The sequence below is a fragment of the Eutrigla gurnardus genome (assembly GCF_963514095.1).
Source record: "Eutrigla gurnardus genome assembly, chromosome: 6".
Classification (NCBI taxonomy): Eukaryota; Metazoa; Chordata; class Actinopteri; order Perciformes; family Triglidae; genus Eutrigla; species Eutrigla gurnardus.
In genome coordinates, this window is record NC_139920.1 from 26905524 (window position 1) to 26923761 (window position 18238).

General features: G+C 44.1%; 1 protein-coding gene across 7 annotated transcripts in view; it reads left to right on the forward strand.

Annotated features, from left to right (window-relative positions):
* Nucleotides 1–18238, forward strand: part of LOC311014878 (voltage-dependent R-type calcium channel subunit alpha-1E-like) — a 45746-nt gene that overhangs the window by 10593 nt on the left and 16915 nt on the right. For 2 of the 7 annotated variants that reach the window (XM_084011779.1, XM_084011778.1), the window contains exons 3-19: nucleotides 1165–1268; nucleotides 1441–1599; nucleotides 2997–3187; nucleotides 5005–5108; nucleotides 7330–7445; nucleotides 7691–7744; nucleotides 8293–8334; nucleotides 10077–10172; nucleotides 10709–10918; nucleotides 11048–11160; nucleotides 11382–11494; nucleotides 12193–12324; nucleotides 13494–13563; nucleotides 13713–13830; nucleotides 14017–14084; nucleotides 14280–14371; nucleotides 16965–17885. In XM_084011779.1, the coding sequence (XP_083867905.1) occupies nucleotides 1165–1268; nucleotides 1441–1599; nucleotides 2997–3187; nucleotides 5005–5108; nucleotides 7330–7445; nucleotides 7691–7744; nucleotides 8293–8334; nucleotides 10077–10172; nucleotides 10709–10918; nucleotides 11048–11160; nucleotides 11382–11494; nucleotides 12193–12324; nucleotides 13494–13563; nucleotides 13713–13830; nucleotides 14017–14084; nucleotides 14280–14371; nucleotides 16965–17885 (2703 nt within the window). Of the gene's footprint in view, nucleotides 1–1164; nucleotides 1269–1440; nucleotides 1600–2996; nucleotides 3188–5004; nucleotides 5109–7329; nucleotides 7446–7690; nucleotides 7745–8292; nucleotides 8335–10076; nucleotides 10173–10708; nucleotides 10919–11047; nucleotides 11161–11381; nucleotides 11495–12192; nucleotides 12325–13493; nucleotides 13564–13712; nucleotides 13831–14016; nucleotides 14085–14279; nucleotides 14372–16964; nucleotides 17886–18238 lie in introns of those variants that run through there. The other 5 variants (XM_084011784.1, XM_084011782.1, XM_084011781.1 and 2 more) reach the window with 4 other exon arrangements.

The window sequence follows — 18238 nt, forward strand, 5'->3', positions numbered from 1 at the left end:
TGTCACAGGAATTGTCTGTTCTTCTATGTGATGATGAAGTATATCATCTTAGAGCAAATTATAATAAGATTGTACTGCACACAAATCATGTGTTTAAAAACGCTGTATTCCTTTTACCACAATCCCATTTGTTTTTATATGTTGTCCTTCAGGATCAAAGTGAATTGAATGAGTGTCGTTATTCAGCTGTCAGTGTTTTTTTAACTGTCCAGAAGAGCGATGTGCTAAATCTTATGTAACGCTGTCTTTACAACCTTGAAATAAAATGCTGCTCCATCCTCTCCTTGGCAAAAAAAAAATCCCGTTTTTACCTCACTTCTCCATACATCTCTGAGTTTTTGTCGGTAGGAATCCAGGTGAGAGGGGGATAAATGTGTGTTCAGGTCAGTGGGAAACGGGTAAACAGAGTCAGAGGTGGGTTTATAATTGGGAAGGAGGTTGTAAAAACAGGTGGAGATGAGAGGAGAGAGGTTTGGGGAGGAAGAGCAAGAGATGCGAGTATAGAATGGACAGAGAAAAGGGAAGCAGGAGGAAAGACTAATGAGGAAGGGGGGGGAGATTACCAGCCACTGCCTTTCTTTTTCTCATCAGTCTGAGGGCTGAAGGCCACCGAGGTGTATTTAGAGGGCGGGGGATGGAGGATACAGAATAAGAGAAAGTAAAAATGGAACTTTTGGACTGACTTTGTGTAGCAGATAAGACATCATTGTGTGTGTGTGTGTGTGTGTGTGTGTGTGTGTGTGTGTGTGTGTGTGTGTGTGTGTGTGTGTGTGTGTGTGTGTGTGTGTGTGTGTGTGTGTGTGTGTTTGTCTGCGGGCTTCATGTCTCTCCAGCCTGAGGGTGTCTTGCCTTCCCTCGATGGGGCTGCCTTCTTTGTTCTCCTCCTAAATAGCAGTTGTCACAGCCATCGCATCCTCCCACACACAGCGTAACAGCCGAAAGCCCCCCAAAACATCCCCGTTGTTTTCTCCCTGCGTGCTGACGACCCTCATGTCCTCACGCTCCGTATCTAAGCACTGCAGCAATCCTCCAGCTCTGTGCCTCGTGTCCCCTTTTTTGGCACGGCTGCGCAACAGATTTGAAAGCGTAAAAATTCATGTGCATCTGCAAGACGGTGACAATTCTGCTCTGTGACTCTGTGTGGGTTTGTGTTTCTCTCTGTAGGATCCTGGCTGCAGCCGGGGCACATCTGAACATCTCAGTGGATCTGAGGACCCTGAGGGCAGTGCGGGTGCTCCGACCCCTTAAACTGGTCTCAGGCATCCCCAGTGAGTCACACATTACGCCAAAATCTCTTTACTGCTATATAACATGTTGTCTCGCGCCCCCAGTGGTATCTCTGTGTTTTTAATCTGTGGTGTTTGGCCATGGTTTTCACATATCAGCTCTGAAATTCATCCTATTGAATGTTTGTGATCCTCTTGTCTGTTCCACGTCTAGGTCTGCAGATAGTCCTGAAGTCCATAATGAAGGCCATGGTTCCTCTGCTACAGATCGGCCTGCTGCTCTTTTTTGCAATCCTCATGTTCGCCATCATCGGCCTGGAGTTTTACAGTGGCAAACTGCACTACACCTGCACGCCACAGCCGGGAATCCTGGGTACAGACGCACTCGTCGTACATATTTGTGTCTAAAGCAAGCAGATACATGCTGCTTGTTACATGCAGAAAGTGATGCTTGCATATGCTGCGCAGATATGTATCAGGATGTGATTCATATGTATGTCTCTATGGAGGGCTCAGTACTTAAATAAGTGCCAGTACTCCTCTTATTAATGTGTTGTGTGTACCGGCCAGTATCAGCAACCATTATTATATTCTGAATTTCTACAGTGAATAAAATATCCGGGGGGATATTGGGTTTGAGGGTCCTCCTTAAAAAAAAAATTGAAGGCTTTCGGCATAAAACTATGCTGTTTCACATCATTTTGGGCCATTATTACTACTTAAATTATTATTTTATCATTTATACATATCAGAGCCTTCATCTTTAACTGAATTCTTGTAAAATCATTCAGATTCAGAAAACGTTTAAATCATTTTTTATCATTCACATTTATTCACAAATAAAAAAAGCTACTAGAAATACTTCTAATTATTCTACAAAAAGGGCGAGAACATTATATTTTTGTTATTATTAGACTTAAGTAGTAGCGTCATTGTCATAATCACAAATGCATACACGTGTACGCACAATGGCAAGGCAGGCTGCACCTGCAGGCTCCATCAAACCCAACTGGCAGTGTCGTCCCGTATAATTAAAACAAACAATGCGGTGCGCGACAATAGCTCATTGTACCTTCACAGCTGTCATTAACCTCCAAGCTCTTCCCGTCGCACTGAAGCAGAATGGACAGTTAGATAACAGAGACGGGCTGAAGTCACTATTTTCCCATCGCGTTGCTGTTCAGACCGGCGCTCTGCTGCTCCGCTATAGAGAGATTTCTTTCATTCGTTCTCACTGCACACGGTGACATCGGGCCGATAAGACATCTTCCAGGCTCAGCGTTCACGGTCACACAACTCAACCGGAGAGCAGTAATGAAGGTCGTTGCTCGTAGATTGCTTTCAACCTTATGTGAAGTAGGCGTGACGATAAAGGATTTAGGCAAGGCAACTTTATTTGTATAGCAACTTTCATACACAAGGCAGACTCAAAGTGCTTCACGTCATAACATGTCATACAATTAAGTGAAACGTTTTCAGTCTAGTTTTGGAGTTGGGGCAAGTCTTCCATCTTCAGGAAGTTTATTCCAGCTGTTTGTTGCATAGTGACTAAATGATGATTTGAGTTTACTCTGGGAATCACTAACAGGTCTCAGAAGATCTTAGTGGTCTAGAAGGCTTATAGTGGGAGCATATCAGTGATATACTTTGGCCCGAGACCATGTAGGGGTTAATACTCTCTTATTGTTGAATGCTTTCTTCTTTAATCCTATGTCACACAACATATTCCGGCCTTTTTCCCTCTCTCTATCTACGTTTCTTTCTGTTCAGAGAACGAGACGGTCGACTCCTCTGAGTACGAGGTCCCGTGTGGCGTCCGTCAGTGTCCGGCCAAATACACCTGCGGCGATACGTGGATCGGCCCCAACGACGGCATCACTCAGTTTGACAACATCCTATTTGCTGTTCTCACAGTCTTCCAGTGCATCACCATGGAGGGATGGACTACCGTACTCTACAATGTAAGACAGCTCACACACACACACATGGAAACCCTCACATCAAACGTCTCTGGATTGCTGCAAATCATGGAGGTGCAGCTGTGTTTTGTCACCGTTGTCGACTCCCATTAACCCTCAAGAAGTGGCTTTGGCTCCAGCATTCTGCCGGTAGCAGAGTGGAGGTCTGCAACCCCTGCATCCTCTCTGAGCTCAGCAGTGCTCTGTTTTTTTATGACTTCTATCCTGTGAAATGTAAAGCCTGCTGCAATATGCTGCAAAGGCTGAATAGAGATTAGATAGCCTAACTACTAGTTATGAAATATGGCACGCTTCAGATTCTCTTGGAAATGTAATCTAGGATTAATGACATGAAATATGAAAAACCAGTTTCAGTCCAGGGAACTACTGGCGAGGCTAGTTTGGCAGCAAACTGTCTCCCGGATCCATGTCTCTTTTTATTCCATGTTCATGTGATATATTGGATCATTCAGGGTGCGTAGTTTTGTCCTCCTGGTCGGCATCGCAGAGCAGTTTTTTCATTGTTCAAAGATTGATTCAGAAGCAGAGCGGGGCTGAATCAGCTGTAGCTCTGTATCAAGCTAAACATGTTTATGCTCAAGGACTCATAGTTCAGTAGCAATACCTGGAGGACATGTTTTTCAATTCCCCTACATTTATACAGCAGAAAACCAGGCTGGTGGTCATAATGAGTGTTGAAAGCAGCAACGATGTAATTTTCTGCTTTAGAGGAACTGTCAGACAGGGATGAGGTGCTTCAGAAGAGTCTATGTCAGAGTGAGAGGAGCACACACACACACACACACACACACACATTATGTAGACAGGAAGGCAGGCGGTGGCACCATTTGCTAATTTGATACATCTGTTGCCTGCATGACCATCCAACAAATCAAGTCCAATCATGTCCACCTCCGGTTGGATTACTGGAGTGCTTCAGATAGAGTCCCGCCCATGTAGAAGAAACATCAGAGATGCATAATGCAATACAAAATATCGTTCTATCCATGAAGGCCTGGACACTTGTGAAATGTGCAAAGCTGCAGTCTGCATCCATAAATGATGCTTAGTGCAGTGTTTCTGTCAGAACAGCTGTTAGTTTGCATTATCTACATGAGACGGGACCATTTTGTTCACATTTTACTGCTATTTACTTCAAAATATCTGGCAATTTTTGTTTTCAGGCAACATTTTTGTACCCATTTTCACTACTCAAGATTCGACGGACGTTTTGCCAAAATTGAATCAGGGAAAAGATTCATTAGAATCAAAAATAAAAGCTTCAACACTCCCTCAAGGCCAGAACCACTGAATTCATTAAAAGCTTTTATGCGTGATCATGAAATGTTGTATTTAGGATGTCAGAATGATGGACTTATATTTAAACAATCGCAGAATTAATGGTAGAGACTTGTGCTGTTGAGTAAGCACCTATGATGAGTGTTGGCTTCATTTGTTTTTCTTCTTTTACCTCAGATAGTCTCAGCAATCACACACACACACACACACACACACACACACACACACACACACACACACACTGCTGTGGCAGGATGTAATTTGCAGTCAGCTGCCTGCTCTTTCCATGTTTATTGAGATGGATGCAGTCAGATGATTTGCCAGATTGATTGTATGATGTTGTCTGAAGTGATGCTGAATGAGCTTTGCTGATGAACAATGAAGGAGGGAGGAGGGGAGAGGTGGGATGTCATGAAAAAAAAGGCTGCTGACCATCCAGATTTCTGTTCATGGCATCACGAGTCTGCTGCAGCTTGACGTGATTTTTTTTTTTTACTGAATTTGGTATTTTGATGTTTCAGACCGACGATGCCTTGGGCCCCAACTGGAACTGGATGTACTTCATCCCTCTCATCATCATTGGCTCTTTCTTTGTCCTGAACCTGGTGCTGGGAGTCCTCTCTGGGTGGGTTCACATTTCAAGTTCAATCACATGTTTAGCCTTATGATAGGGAGTTTTGTGGGGCTTTTCTAGCTGCCAAAATTGAATTATGTGCCTGTCGTGTTGACTTCATTGTCTTTTATCAACCAGTTATAAAAGAATACAACTTTCTGCGAAGGTGAGGTGTCCGATTGATTGATTGTTTTACCTGCCAAGCCAGATTGGTCTCAGATGAGGGGCCTCTGAAAGACAGCACACCAGCGTTCCAGGTTAATTGGGTTGGCAGTAACAGCACCCTGTAAAGCGAATTCTGTTTACCGAAACTACTCAGGGATCTCATGTCGGCCTTCAGAGAACAAAGGGAATAAGGTTTAGACCATTAACTGGTCTCTGTTGAGAGAGACTGAATCAGTGGATGCAGATTCTGCCTCGGTTTCTGTTCTCTGGCTGCCAAATTAGCTCGTGTCAAGTCAAATTGGACTGTTTCACTATGTGGTGTTAAAGTCTCCAAAAGTTAATTAGTATTACAGGAAGGCTAATGGGGGATCCACGTTATCATTATCTCCACGGTGAAAGAAGAGACCCCCTCTTTGTGTCCTTCCTTTTCTCTTCTCTTCTCATCTCTTCTCATCTCTTCTCATCTCTTCTCATCTCTTCTCGTCTCTTCCCATCTCTTCTCTTCTCATCTCTTCCCATCTCTTCTCTTCTCGTCTCTTCCCATCTCTTCTCTTCTCATCTCTTCCCATCTCTTCTCTTCTCTTCTCGTCTCTTCCCATCTCTTCTCTTCTCATCTCTTCTCTTCTCATCTCTTCTCGTCTCTTCCCATCTCTTCTCTTCTCTTCTCGTCTCTTCCCATCTCTTCTCTTCTCATCTCTTCTCATCTCTTCTCTTCCCATCTCTTCTCATCTCTTCTCGTCTCTTCCCATCTCTTCTCATCTCTTCTCATCTCTTCTCATCTCTTCTCGTCTCTTCCCATCTCTTCTCATCTCTTCCCATCTCTTCTCTTCTCTTCTCGTCTCTTCCCATCTCTTCTCATCTCTTCTCATCTCTTCTCATCTCTTCTCGTCTCTTCCCATCTCTTCTCTTCTCGTCTCTTCCCATCTCTTCTCTTCCCTTCTTGTCTCTTCCCATCTCTTCTCTTCTCATCTCTTCTCATCTCTTCTCTTCTCGTCTCTTCCCATCTCTTCTCTTCTCGTCTCTTCTCTTCTCTTCTCTTCTCATCTCTTCTCTTCTCATCTCTTCTCGTCTCTTCCCATCTCTTCTCTTCTCGTCTCTTCCCATCTCTTCTCTTCTCATCTCTTCTCATCTCTTCTCTTCCCATCTCTTCTCATCTCTTCTCGTCTCTTCTCATCTCTTCTCATCTCTTCTCATCTCTTCTCATCTCTTCTCGTCTCTTCTCATCTCTTCTCATCTCTTCTCATCTCTTCTCGTCTCTTCCCATCTCTTCTCATCTCTTCTCATCTCTTCCCTTCTCTTCTCATCTCTTCTCATCTCTTCTCTTCCCATCTCTTCTCATCTCTTCTCGTTTCTTCCCATCTCTTCTCATCTCTTCTCATCTCTTCTCTTCCCATCTCTTCTCATCTCTTCTCGTCTCTTCCCATCTCTTCTCATCTCTTCTCGTCTCTTCCCATCTCTTCTCTTCTCATCTCTTCTCGTCTCTTCCCATCTCTTCTCTTCTCTTCTCGTCTCTTCCCATCTCTTCTCTTCTCATCTCTTCTCTTCTCATCTCTTCTCGTCTCTTCCCATCTCTTCTCTTCCCATCTCTTCTCATCTCTTCTCGTCTCTTCCCATCTCTTCTCATCTCTTCTCATCTCTTCTCATCTCTTCTCATCTCTTCTCGTCTCTTCCCATCTCTTCTCATCTCTTCTCGTCTCTTCCCATCTCTTCTCTTCTCTTCTCTTCTGTTGTCTTCTCTTCTCGTCTCTTCCCATCTCTTCTCTTCTCTTCTGTTGTCTTCTCTTCTCGTCTCTTCCCATCTCTTCTCGTCTCTTCCCATCTCTTCTCATCTCTTCTCGTCTCTTCTCGTCTCTTCTATTCTCTTCTCATCTCTTCTCTTCCCATCTCTTCTCTTCTCTTCTATTCTCTTCTCTTCTCTTGTGGTTGAATGAAATATTACAAAGTATAGTTCAAGACAACAATAGATTAGATCATTTTCTCCCAGGGAAATAATTAATCCACGTAACTATGAATCCCTGTACCCTCAAAGGGTCGATACGTCATCCTGTGGTCTGATTTTGTTCTGCAGTGAATTTGCCAAGGAGAGGGAGCGGGTGGAAAACCGACGGGCCTTCATGAAACTGAGACGCCAACAGCAGATTGAGAGAGAACTCAACGGTTACCGGGCCTGGATCGACAGAGCAGGTGGCTTTAGTCTCGGTCTCAGGATGACCGAGAATTTGGCAAAATCGATATTTCACTTTAAACTTTAAAGACTAATCCTGCCAATTGTGAAACTTATGACTATCTGATGCAACTTGTTTTCTGTCATCCGTTTGAGTGAAATTGAGATGTAGATATATTACAAAAAAGATGTCAGCATATCTCTTTTCAACCGAGTCATCTTCGGCGGCTTATTTCGGATTCTGCTTTGACTTTTTGCTTTCCAGAGGAAGTGATGCTCGCAGAGGAGAATAAGAATTCAGGACCTTCTGCCCTTGATGGTACGTCAGCAGACATCACTGTTTTTTCCAGGGTTCACTGTGCACATTGTCTTTCTGCTATCCTCACATTGCTTTACATTCTGTCTCTCTCCGACTGAATCAGTTTAATGCCGGCATGGAGGCTTGATGCAAATGTGCTTTATGAAGTCTTTTCGAGCATATGCTAGAGTGTGTATTATGTATTTGTTTGTGATCGGTTGGCACAGTACGTTTTTAGGATATGGAAATAAAAAAGCCTTTCCAGTAAAGTTGAATTACATTTCAACTTTGCTATTATAAATCTTATAATTAGCATGCAAGCAAGCTACTGTGGAGCCTACAGCCACACAGAGCCGCTAGCATGGTTGTAGACTTTATACCATTGCACGGCTCTGCGACTCTCAGAGCCACATAAAGAGATTTAGCACTGATAGTAGTGAACCTGCCACTAGACACGTTGGCCCACAGACAGCTACTGTAAGTGCCTGCTCTGTCCCTCTCAACTCTACTTTGACATTTCCTCCTCGCTAAACCAGCAGGGCTTTTATTAAATGTTGATTGATTGGCAGCTCTCAGGAGCCTCCCAGAGTGGAGTACAGGTGGTGCTTATGGTGAGAACCGTCCTCTGTTCTGTTCTCTCCCTTCACCGACTTCACCACCTCATTTGCCACGCACACACACACACACACACACACACACACATGCATGGACATTTAAACAAAGAAAAAGGAGAACAAATCCTGACTCATGTATGTTTCTTAATCAGAATGTCACTGGAAGAAAAAACACTCAGATAAGGTAAAAATAAATTGAATAATGCAAATCTGTTGTAAAAAAAAAACAGATAGTGGCTCCAGCTGTCGTGGTGGAAATAAATGCAGAATAAAAGGTGGCACGCTGCAGTTGCCTAAGCAACCATTGGTCTGTGTGCGTGTTTTGACAGCACTCGGTGTTCGTGCCAGTGTGTGAAATGGCAGCAACGTGTTTGTGTATCAGTGTGTTTGATCAACAGCTTATTAAAAAAAAACACAAAAAAAAACTAAAGTCTCCAAGCAAATATTGACTGCAAGTAGATTGAGGAATCGTGAGGTAGCAGGCCGGCGTGAATGGGGGGTAGGATAGGATGAAAGGTAAGCATAAACACATCAGTCAGCGGAAAGGTCAGAACATACTCGTCACACTGACTTCGGCATGTGAGCGCTGCACGCCGTGTCCCCCTGATACTGTTTGGCAGCAGTGACAATAAGAGCAATGCATGGACCGTCAAGTCGCCTCCGAGCATGGTTTGCTGTGATGGAGATCATGAAATAGCAGCAGCAGGTTTGCATTCTGTTGTTTTGATCATTACACTCCCATTAAATGATCACTGGGTTCAACTTTCCCTCTTGGCTAAAAATCCTCCAAATCCTCTTGGTGATTTTCTTATAATTTGCTTCAGCATCATCTTTCCATTGCATTATGTTTCCACTCTTGGACGATGCCCAAGTCTACCTATTGGTGTCTTAAAGTCCCAGTCGGCAACATGTTTTTAATCATATTCACTGAAGCCGACACTACGCTCCGATAGAACGACATAAATCATCTGGTTTTAGAAAAAAGCACGCCTCTACGTTCAAGTAGACCCTGTTGTTTGTTTTGCAAAGATCGACAGAGCCCGGATCATCCTGTCCAATCAGCACGCAGGGCTGTGTTCATGCTGAAACAGAGCCCCTCCCCCCTCGGGTCGTTCCACTATCACAGGGGGGAGGCGGAGGGAAGTAGCAACAAGCTTCCAATTCCTCGTTAAAAACCGAAACGAGGAGGTCCAAAACAACCAAGGAAAAGAAAACACCGGTGGAAAAGAAGGAAAAAAAGAAAGATGGCGACGGTGCCCGTGATAGAACCAGAGTTAACATCGGACCCGCGTTTCAAAGGTGGCGTGATCTAAGGGAGCTCAAAGGGCACGGAGTCGAGGGGGAGGAGCTCGGTGGTCGTGGGGGAGGAGCTCGGTGGTCGTGGGGGAGGAGCTCAGTGGTCGTGGGGGAGGAGCGTGAGAGTTGGAAACATTCAAAATCTGACAGAGTGCCCTCCTTCCGCCGGACTTGCCGACTGGGACTTTAAAGATAATAAGTGTGGTGATGCACATGGCAGGTTTTTTGGGGCCACATTAACATGCAATCAGTAAAGAGTCCGAAAATCCTTTCACTGGTTCAGCACAATGTGATCAAAGCAAAAAACAGTATTTTGTGGCCATGTTGCCCAAAAGTTGGCTTTGTGTCCTCACGGTACGTTCCCTCTAATTTCACAGAATGTATTCCTTATACACTTTGATCGTCTCGTTCTCTTTTAATGTTCCAACCTGCTCCGTCCACAGTGTTGAAGAGAGCCACCACCATCAAGAGGAGAGGGATGGATGTTGTGCACCGAGGGCAACCGGGGGAGGAACAGTACGGCGACATGTCCTCTGTGGGTGAGTGGAAGTCTGGACATGGGCACATTAAGAGAAAACACAGATATTTCCACGTGGTTTGGCCTCTCATTTACACGAAAACCCCATTTTTATCACAGAAAACGATTATTTCTAAAAACTCGGCCAAAGTAGAGATATGTGTTGTTGTGTCAACTGGGAGAAACAGGGTTTTAGGTTCTCAAGCGTCACATTATATCGATATTATATATATATATATACCCTAACCCTAACCTTGGCGAACTGCGGTTCTAGGTTTTATTCATTATTGTTGATTCTGAGGATTCTGATTGGCTTGCATGGTTTTATCCTCCTCCCTACACTGCCCACATAGGTTTGTCATAGTTATAATGGCGCTCGACGGCGTATTTATGCTGGTAGATGTAAATGACAACTTTTTTGAAAACGTGGCCTAAGTGCAAGGCGTATTCCAGGAGGGCACATTGAGCTGCAGCTGAGGAGTGAAGTTCAAGAATTCAGAACAGCAACATTCTCTACAAGCACTGTTAGTTACATCTGTCTCCTGCTAATCCCTGCAGGCATCCCCATGACCAGAGCAAGCATCAGGAGCGCCAAGCGAGGTCCGACTGCGTTTTTCCGCCGCAAGGAGCGTCTCCTACGCATCTCCATCCGCCGCGTGGTGAAGACACACACCTTCTACTGGACAGTGCTGGGCCTCGTGGGTCTTAACACTCTCTGTGTGGCCATAGTTCACCACAACCAGCCCCTCTGGCTGTCCAACTTCCTCTGTGAGTCTCACTTCCTTTCAGAAACACCTCGAGGCGGTTAATACAACTTTTTGTTACCACTATAAACCAATCAAACGGCTCGGGTTGAAAGTCTCGAACGTGAAAAGGCTGTTTTCGTTATTTTTCCAGACTATGCAGAGTTCCTGTTCCTCGCTCTGTTTCTGACTGAGATGTTTCTGAAGATGTACAGCTTGGGACCGCGTCTCTACTTTCACTCGTCCTTCAACTGCTTTGACTGCAGCGTCAGTACACTGTCTACTGTCTCCGTCCCTACAGATTTCCCCAAAAACTCTGCTTGTGTTCTGAAATTATGCGATTTCAGCTCTCTCTTCCTCTGTATCTGTCTCTGTTGTTGCACTTCTCTCTGTCACTCAGTCATAGTCGTAACTACAGACTCATTTGTGCCTCATATGTGCTTTTATTTAAGATGCGTGTGAATATATATACATATATTTGCCTGTAGGTGATCGTCGGCAGCATCTTTGAAGTGCTGTGGGGTTTCTTCAGGCCTGGAACTTCCTTTGGCATCAGTGTCCTGCGTGCTCTCCGTCTGCTGAGGATCTTCAAGATAACCAAGTTAGTGCTGCAGCCTTCCTAACTCTTTTCCATCTGTTGAGATGCTTCATATCATTTAAATGGAGCTTTTCACCATTTCGTGAAAGCTAACAGTTGACTTAAAAGATATGCAGCTATTTAAATACAGTCTTTTACTACCGTTTTTGCATTGCACTCTCTCTAAAGGCAGTTAATAAAAAAAGAGAGATTAAAATTGATGTTGCAGAACCTGAGATATTATCTGTTTTATTCCATTCTTCTTCACTTATATGTCATAACCTGGCACCTACATTACTTACAATGGACAAAAAAAATAAAACGCACTCATTTTAGCTAGTAGTAGCCTCAAACAGAGATGAAGGTCGTGTCTAGATGGTAACCCACGATTTGCAAAAACTCTAGCTAGAAGATTGAGGTTACATATTGACCTTGAACGGTTAAGGTTAGGGAAGGTCGTAGGACAGTAGGGCAATCTAGTGTTACTCACTGCTTTCTTACACTACACCTCCAAACTGTTGTCCTTTTCAAACTCATAGTCTTCAGCCTCAGCCTTGTATCGACTCTGGAAATCTTGAGCGTATTCTAGTCCTGCTCAATGTGTTAAGTGTCCTTGTGATATGACACTATAAATAAAATTGAATTGAATTCAGACGCAGACTCAAACGACGTCACTTCACATTTCATGTGACATGTTTTTTGCACTTATGTTTTGTCACTAGGTATTGGGCATCTCTGAGAAACCTGGTCGTCTCGCTGATGAACTCCATGAAGTCCATCATCTCCCTCATCTTCCTCCTCTTCCTCTTCATCCTCGTCTTCGCGCTGCTTGGCATGCAGCTCTTCGGTGGCAGGTAACACTTGGGGAAACTATATGTTTTTCTCTCCCGCTTGTCTTGTTACTCATTTCCTGTGGTTACAGTAAAGGTATAACACAAACCCGAGGCCACAGAAGACTTCATGGGTCATCAGGATTCATTTGTATTGAATTCACATTTCATTTATGGGGGGAATAGATTGTCCTATGGCCTGTTTTGTTGTGTGAGCACAGTTGAGATTTCAGACTTTCTTTGTCACAGCTTTTGTTGCTTGCTTTTCCCCTGAGTCGAAGGCTGTTTCTCACAAGCTGTCACTTCAATAAAGGCTGGCCTTGTGTATGAACTGGCCTCAAGAATACAGAACACACAGGGAGGAAAAAAAACATCAGCCAGCCAGTTGGATAAGAGGAGAATTGATTTCCCTCTGAAAATAAAAATCGAATAAAAAGTCCCTGGTCTGCTGTTTTTACCCTCTGAGACCCATGGGACTGCTGGCCCGTATCGCTGTCTTAAGAGGCTGTAGGATGCTCAGTTTTAAAGGAAGAGCGAAGATAACATGTTGTCATAACTCGACAACAAGGCCTCGATTGGCACCAAACATCTCATGCTAGTTTGTTGTTAATTAACACTCAAAATAAAAAGGCAAAACTTTGGCGATGAAAATCCTGGCATGGCCATTTCTAAAGATATTTCAAGGTATGTGAATGAAGTCATCCCTTTATAGACATGCCCACCACTTTATTCTAAGCCTGTGCAGTTTTGGCAAGAACCAAGCAGTGTACATGCTGTACAAATATGTTATTATCACCTATTCTAAAAATGAAAGTTTTAGAAATATCTGAGACTCGATTAGATCCAAGGACCCTCATTGTATTCATGTGGGATGATGTTAACTTTCACATAGGGAGACCATGTTTTTGAAACTGAATCACTGAATAAAATGACCTGTTGTGAGCTCTACAATAACCACAGCATCATGAAACTTTACAACCACAAACTAGACACCTGGGGCATTCAGATGATGTATGGATATCCTAGGTATATTGACAAAAAGATGGCTTTCTGATCAGTTTCCAGAACAGAAGTGCTCGTCATCTCGTCACCAACAAATGCAATTCTTACAGAAATCTCCTGATTTTTATGTCAAAATAATCTTATTGCTATCTTGGGTCTGTGTGGGTCTCTCACATGTGTCTTTCTCACAGGTTCATCTTTGAAGATTACAGCCCAACAAACTTTGACACCTTTCCTGCAGCCATCATGACTGTCTTTCAGGTCTGGAAATCTCCTTCCCACACGTTTACTATAGCAAAAGAGGATATATTAAGGAAATGTAATTTGTATTTTAGCAGGTGTGTTTATAGCGAAGCTCAACGGTGATGATCAGGATAGCTTTGTGGTTAATACTCAATGTGTTTCCTCAGATCCTGACTGGAGAGGACTGGAACGAGGTGATGTACAACGGTATTCGCTCTCAGGGAGGAGTGAAGTCTGGCATGTGGTCTTCTATCTACTTTATAGTGCTCACACTGTTTGGGAACTGTATCCTTTATTATATCTCCTTTAATGAAATGTGAACAAGTGTCATATACAGCACAACAAGCTTAACTAACTACTTACTTATTACTGAAGTAAAGGGACCATCATTTGGTATTATTTCATCTATTTCGTCATTCTTTGTGTTCCCTGGTTGCCCTTTGATGACCTCCTTAACTCAGCTGTGACCAGACACTCTGCTGAATGTCTTCTTGGCCATCGCTGTGGATAACCTCGCCAACGCACAAGAGCTTACCAAGGTGATAAACAAGCGAAAATGAGGCCTGTTTTCTTCTTGTTAGAGTCTGTAACTAAATACGAAGTCGTCTTAATTATCTCTCCACTCCACCGTGTCCAGTCCTGCTCTCATCTGCTCTCATCACTTTGATTCTGTTTAATTATTTAAACTCACAGATGCTACAGATGCTACAGCTGCTTTTTGCTCTTTTGATCAGGATGAAGAGGAGGCAGAGGCAGCTTTCAACCAGAAGCACGCTCTCCAGAAAGCCAAGGAGGTCGGACCATTGTCCTCTTTCATGTCTTCAGAGTAAGTGTTGTATGCAGCCTCTCGGCCTGACCTCCTCCTCCTCCCCGCTACCTCCTTCCTTCCTCCAGGGATTGTCTATATAGGACTGACCTGAACACTTAGCATGAGTCCATCATTAGGTTGCTGTAGATTTGTGTTAATAACCACGTCACGCCGAACGGTTACGGATGAAAGCTAAGGGTCATCGATACAGGTGCTTCAAGTTGTGCCCTTAAATGTCACTTAAAGCCTGTTGAGAGAATCCGTATTTGATGCCGTCCCACCAGAGACTTACCGCTACGTCTTCCCTGAAAGTCTGCTATCTAGCCTCTGCCTGCTCCCAGCACTGTAATTTGCTCCAAATTGAAGTCTTATGTCTCCATGGTTACTGGTTTCACTCCAGGGTGGGGAGGTGCTACGGGTGTTGTCATGGAGACAGGGTTACTCAGTGTCCAAATTAGTATGGCGTGTCCATTACACTAATGTACTTCAGGATTCAGCAAAGTGGATAGTAAGGATAGTGATATATACACGTAGCAATGTAAGGAAGAGCGCAGGCTTTGATCTGTTGAAGTGTTCTCACTTGTGGATAATTTGATAACGTGACCTTGTTTTCTCAATGCTCAGGTTTCCGGCTTACAGAATAGATTGCGTTTTTCTCTCTGAGATTGATTGGAAGTGCATGTGCATGCACGAGAGTGGGGACCTCTGGCTCTGTATGCACGCTGTGTATCGAGAAACAAGCAGCTTGTTGCATGGGCATGTGGAAGATTTTTTTACAAGATAGCATTTTATTACCAGCACATTATGCACCTTCTTCTTTCTTGCTTTCTGTCTGTCTTTCTATCTTTCTAATCTGGAGGTTTTTTCTTAAAATTTCCCCCAAAGGAAATTAAATTAGAGCATAAAAGATTGAGGGATGCTCGTCCGTTTCTGTGCAGCCGGTTTAGGGTCAGGCTCCTGTCAGAGCCCATAGAGAAGACAAGAATACCACGGGGTCGTCTGGGCCGGCATCTGTATTCAGAGAGGACAGTCTGAACTTTAAGGGTCTCTGGTCACATCGCCCATGTCAGCGATGAAGCCCTGGCGGTGCCTGCCCCCGCTGACCTCCAAGAAACTTGCATGACAGCATTTGCTCAATAAAAAAAATACATAAAAAAAAAAAAAGATGCAGCATGTTGGAGGCTGATGATGATTTCACTTTGGGAACGCATGCATCTGGTCAGCATGATGAAAGGAAGAAAAACAGAGCTAACATACACATCCCTACTTGTCACATACAGTTTACTTGGAGAGTTTTGCTCAGTGTGTGTACTGTTTTTCTTCCATTTTCTCCCGAATATATTCAAACTAACACTTTGAAGCTCTGCACACGACATGAATTCGTTTAGCACTACTAGCATGAACCAAAAGAATGCTAATGTGTGAGTGCTCTGAGGCGAGGGTGTTGTTCAAAAGCTGCATCCCAATGTGCTGTTTCTGTTGAAAGGGTATCTAAATATGTATTCTTTTCCTGTCCTTGCTGACCGAGACCCATCTCTGTGTTTTCTACCTGTTCCCATACTGTAGCTCAGACTGTCTTAACATCTCAATCTTACTTAAGGTGTCTCCTTATCAATGTTGCGCTTATGTTTGATGTCTATGAATGTTGTTTAATTGTTTCTAATGATGCCACCATCTTGTTTGTCAATGTGCCGCTTGGCTCCCGTGGAGACACACAGTAAAGCATCGGGTTTTTGACCTCCAAATGTATTCATTACAAACATTTAGAGGAGATATTCGGATAGAAACGGAATATTAAATGAATCATTCATGTTTTACATATGAATAAGACATCAGAAATGACCTTGACACTCTAGATACAGCTGTTCTTTGAGGATGACTTGCTGTGTGTCTCCTGGTCTGTGTTGTCTCTGCTCACAAAAGCACTAATGTCTTGTTTTCAACCAATCGCTCATTGATAACACGGACCACACAAGAGTCCACGTTCCAGTAAGTAACACTGTCAGTTCAGCTCTCTGAATCTCTCATTAACGCCTGTCTGACTTTCTTAAATGGGTAAAAGTCCCAGACTCATCCTGTGTGGTTATTCTGTCTGTGCTCTGTCCTGTACCTTCAAACTCTCCAACATTATTTTATTCCACCTTTTTATATCTATTTCACTGGTTTCATTCTGCATTTTACTCTCTTCGTTATGATACAGTATTCACACAGCAATTTCTGGCTTGGTTAATTTATCACCTTACATCTTCATCAATCCACTAAAGTGCCTCATATTGATATGAAATAGCTCTTTGTTGTTGATAAACCACTCAAATATCAGACGGAAGCACTTTGTATTTTACTTTATTAGTAAATGTGCTGATATTCATTTTTTGGTTCAAATGTTTTGATTGCTAATTTTAATTCCATAAAATGAAAAGGGAACCTAGAAAGTAGAATTTTGTGCAAAATCAGAAACTCTACAAATACAAAATTGGTTTCAGAGGTGAAAATGAAATAACACTAAGATGCTAGCCTTAATTGAAACTTTATGTGTGTTAAATGTGGTGTTACATTTTCTTAATTGTCTGCGTCTATATGCTGACATTTGGTCTTTTCTTTCTTTTCTCAGTGGAAGCCGGAGGAGGCGGCCCTACCTGTACAGGAAAAGAGCCATCCACCGCAGCAGGCCTACCTACTCCTGCTCCCTGGAGGAGGCCCGGGGCAGCATCAGGGAGGGCCGCCCACCCCCTCCACTCAAACCCTCTACCTCTTTCATGTCCAGGAGGGAGAGGAGAAAAAGGATGACTATGTCAGTGTGGGAGCAGAGGACCAGCCAGCTGCGGAGACACCGTCAGATGTCCAGCCGAGAGGTCCTGTTCAGTGGCCCCAGCGAGGAGAAGGACGGGACCCCTGCTCCAGCCCAGACCCAGCAGGGACACCCCCCATCACTGCACCACAAGGCCGTGGAGGGCACACAGTCCGGCAGTTTGAAGCACTTGGCGGACCCCTTAGCCTCCCCGTCTAAAAACCAGGCTCCAGGCTCCGTGTCTGTGGATACTCCTGTGGATCCCACTCTGTCTGGTGGCACATCTGAACCTTCAGTGGTCCTGGCAGAGTCATTGGATCCTACAAATGTGCCCCTTCCTGATGCTTCTGTGTCTGTCGCCGTACCGGAGCCTCCTGAATCCGACTCCGTCGCTGAGAGCCAAAAACTGGGCATCAATCAGAGTCACAACTCCATCAGCGAGCGTCGGAGCCCCAGATTGAATGGCGAGCGCCAACACAGGGCAGTAAAGAAGTTCAGGCCACCAGATAACCTCGACACACTGACCCCTGAGATGGGAGGCCATGGCGGGATCAGGGGAAGGAGGGCGTTGCATCGTCATGACCGTCAGGGTGGGACCAGAAGTCAGGGGTCATCGCCCGGGAATGGAAGCCACTTGGCGAGTCGCTCGGTCAGCAGAGAGAGGAAGAGAAGTCCGGGGAACGTAGAGGAGAAGGAGTCCGAGACCAAGAAGGAGGACGAGGTGTCCAAACCTGATGAGACGAGGTGAGACAGGCCAACAGCTGCTGGTGTTTCAGATAGGGTGAACAGGTGAAGGAAGGATTTATATGTTTAATGCCAGTGACTTTCAATGGTCTGTATGTAACAAAATACAGATATTAACTTGTATGTACATAGTAGATCCAAACACAAATCTAATCTCAGAATGATTACATACTGAAATGACCTATTGCATTTTGGCTGCATGTTTTGTATTATTATTATTATGGTCATTTTACGCCTTAATTTGATAGACAACAATAGAAAAACCACAGAAACAAGGAATGACAGATGGAGGAAGTTGTCGTCGGCCAGATAAACCCAGGGGCATTACGTTTCCTGGTCTGCATGCATCCCCT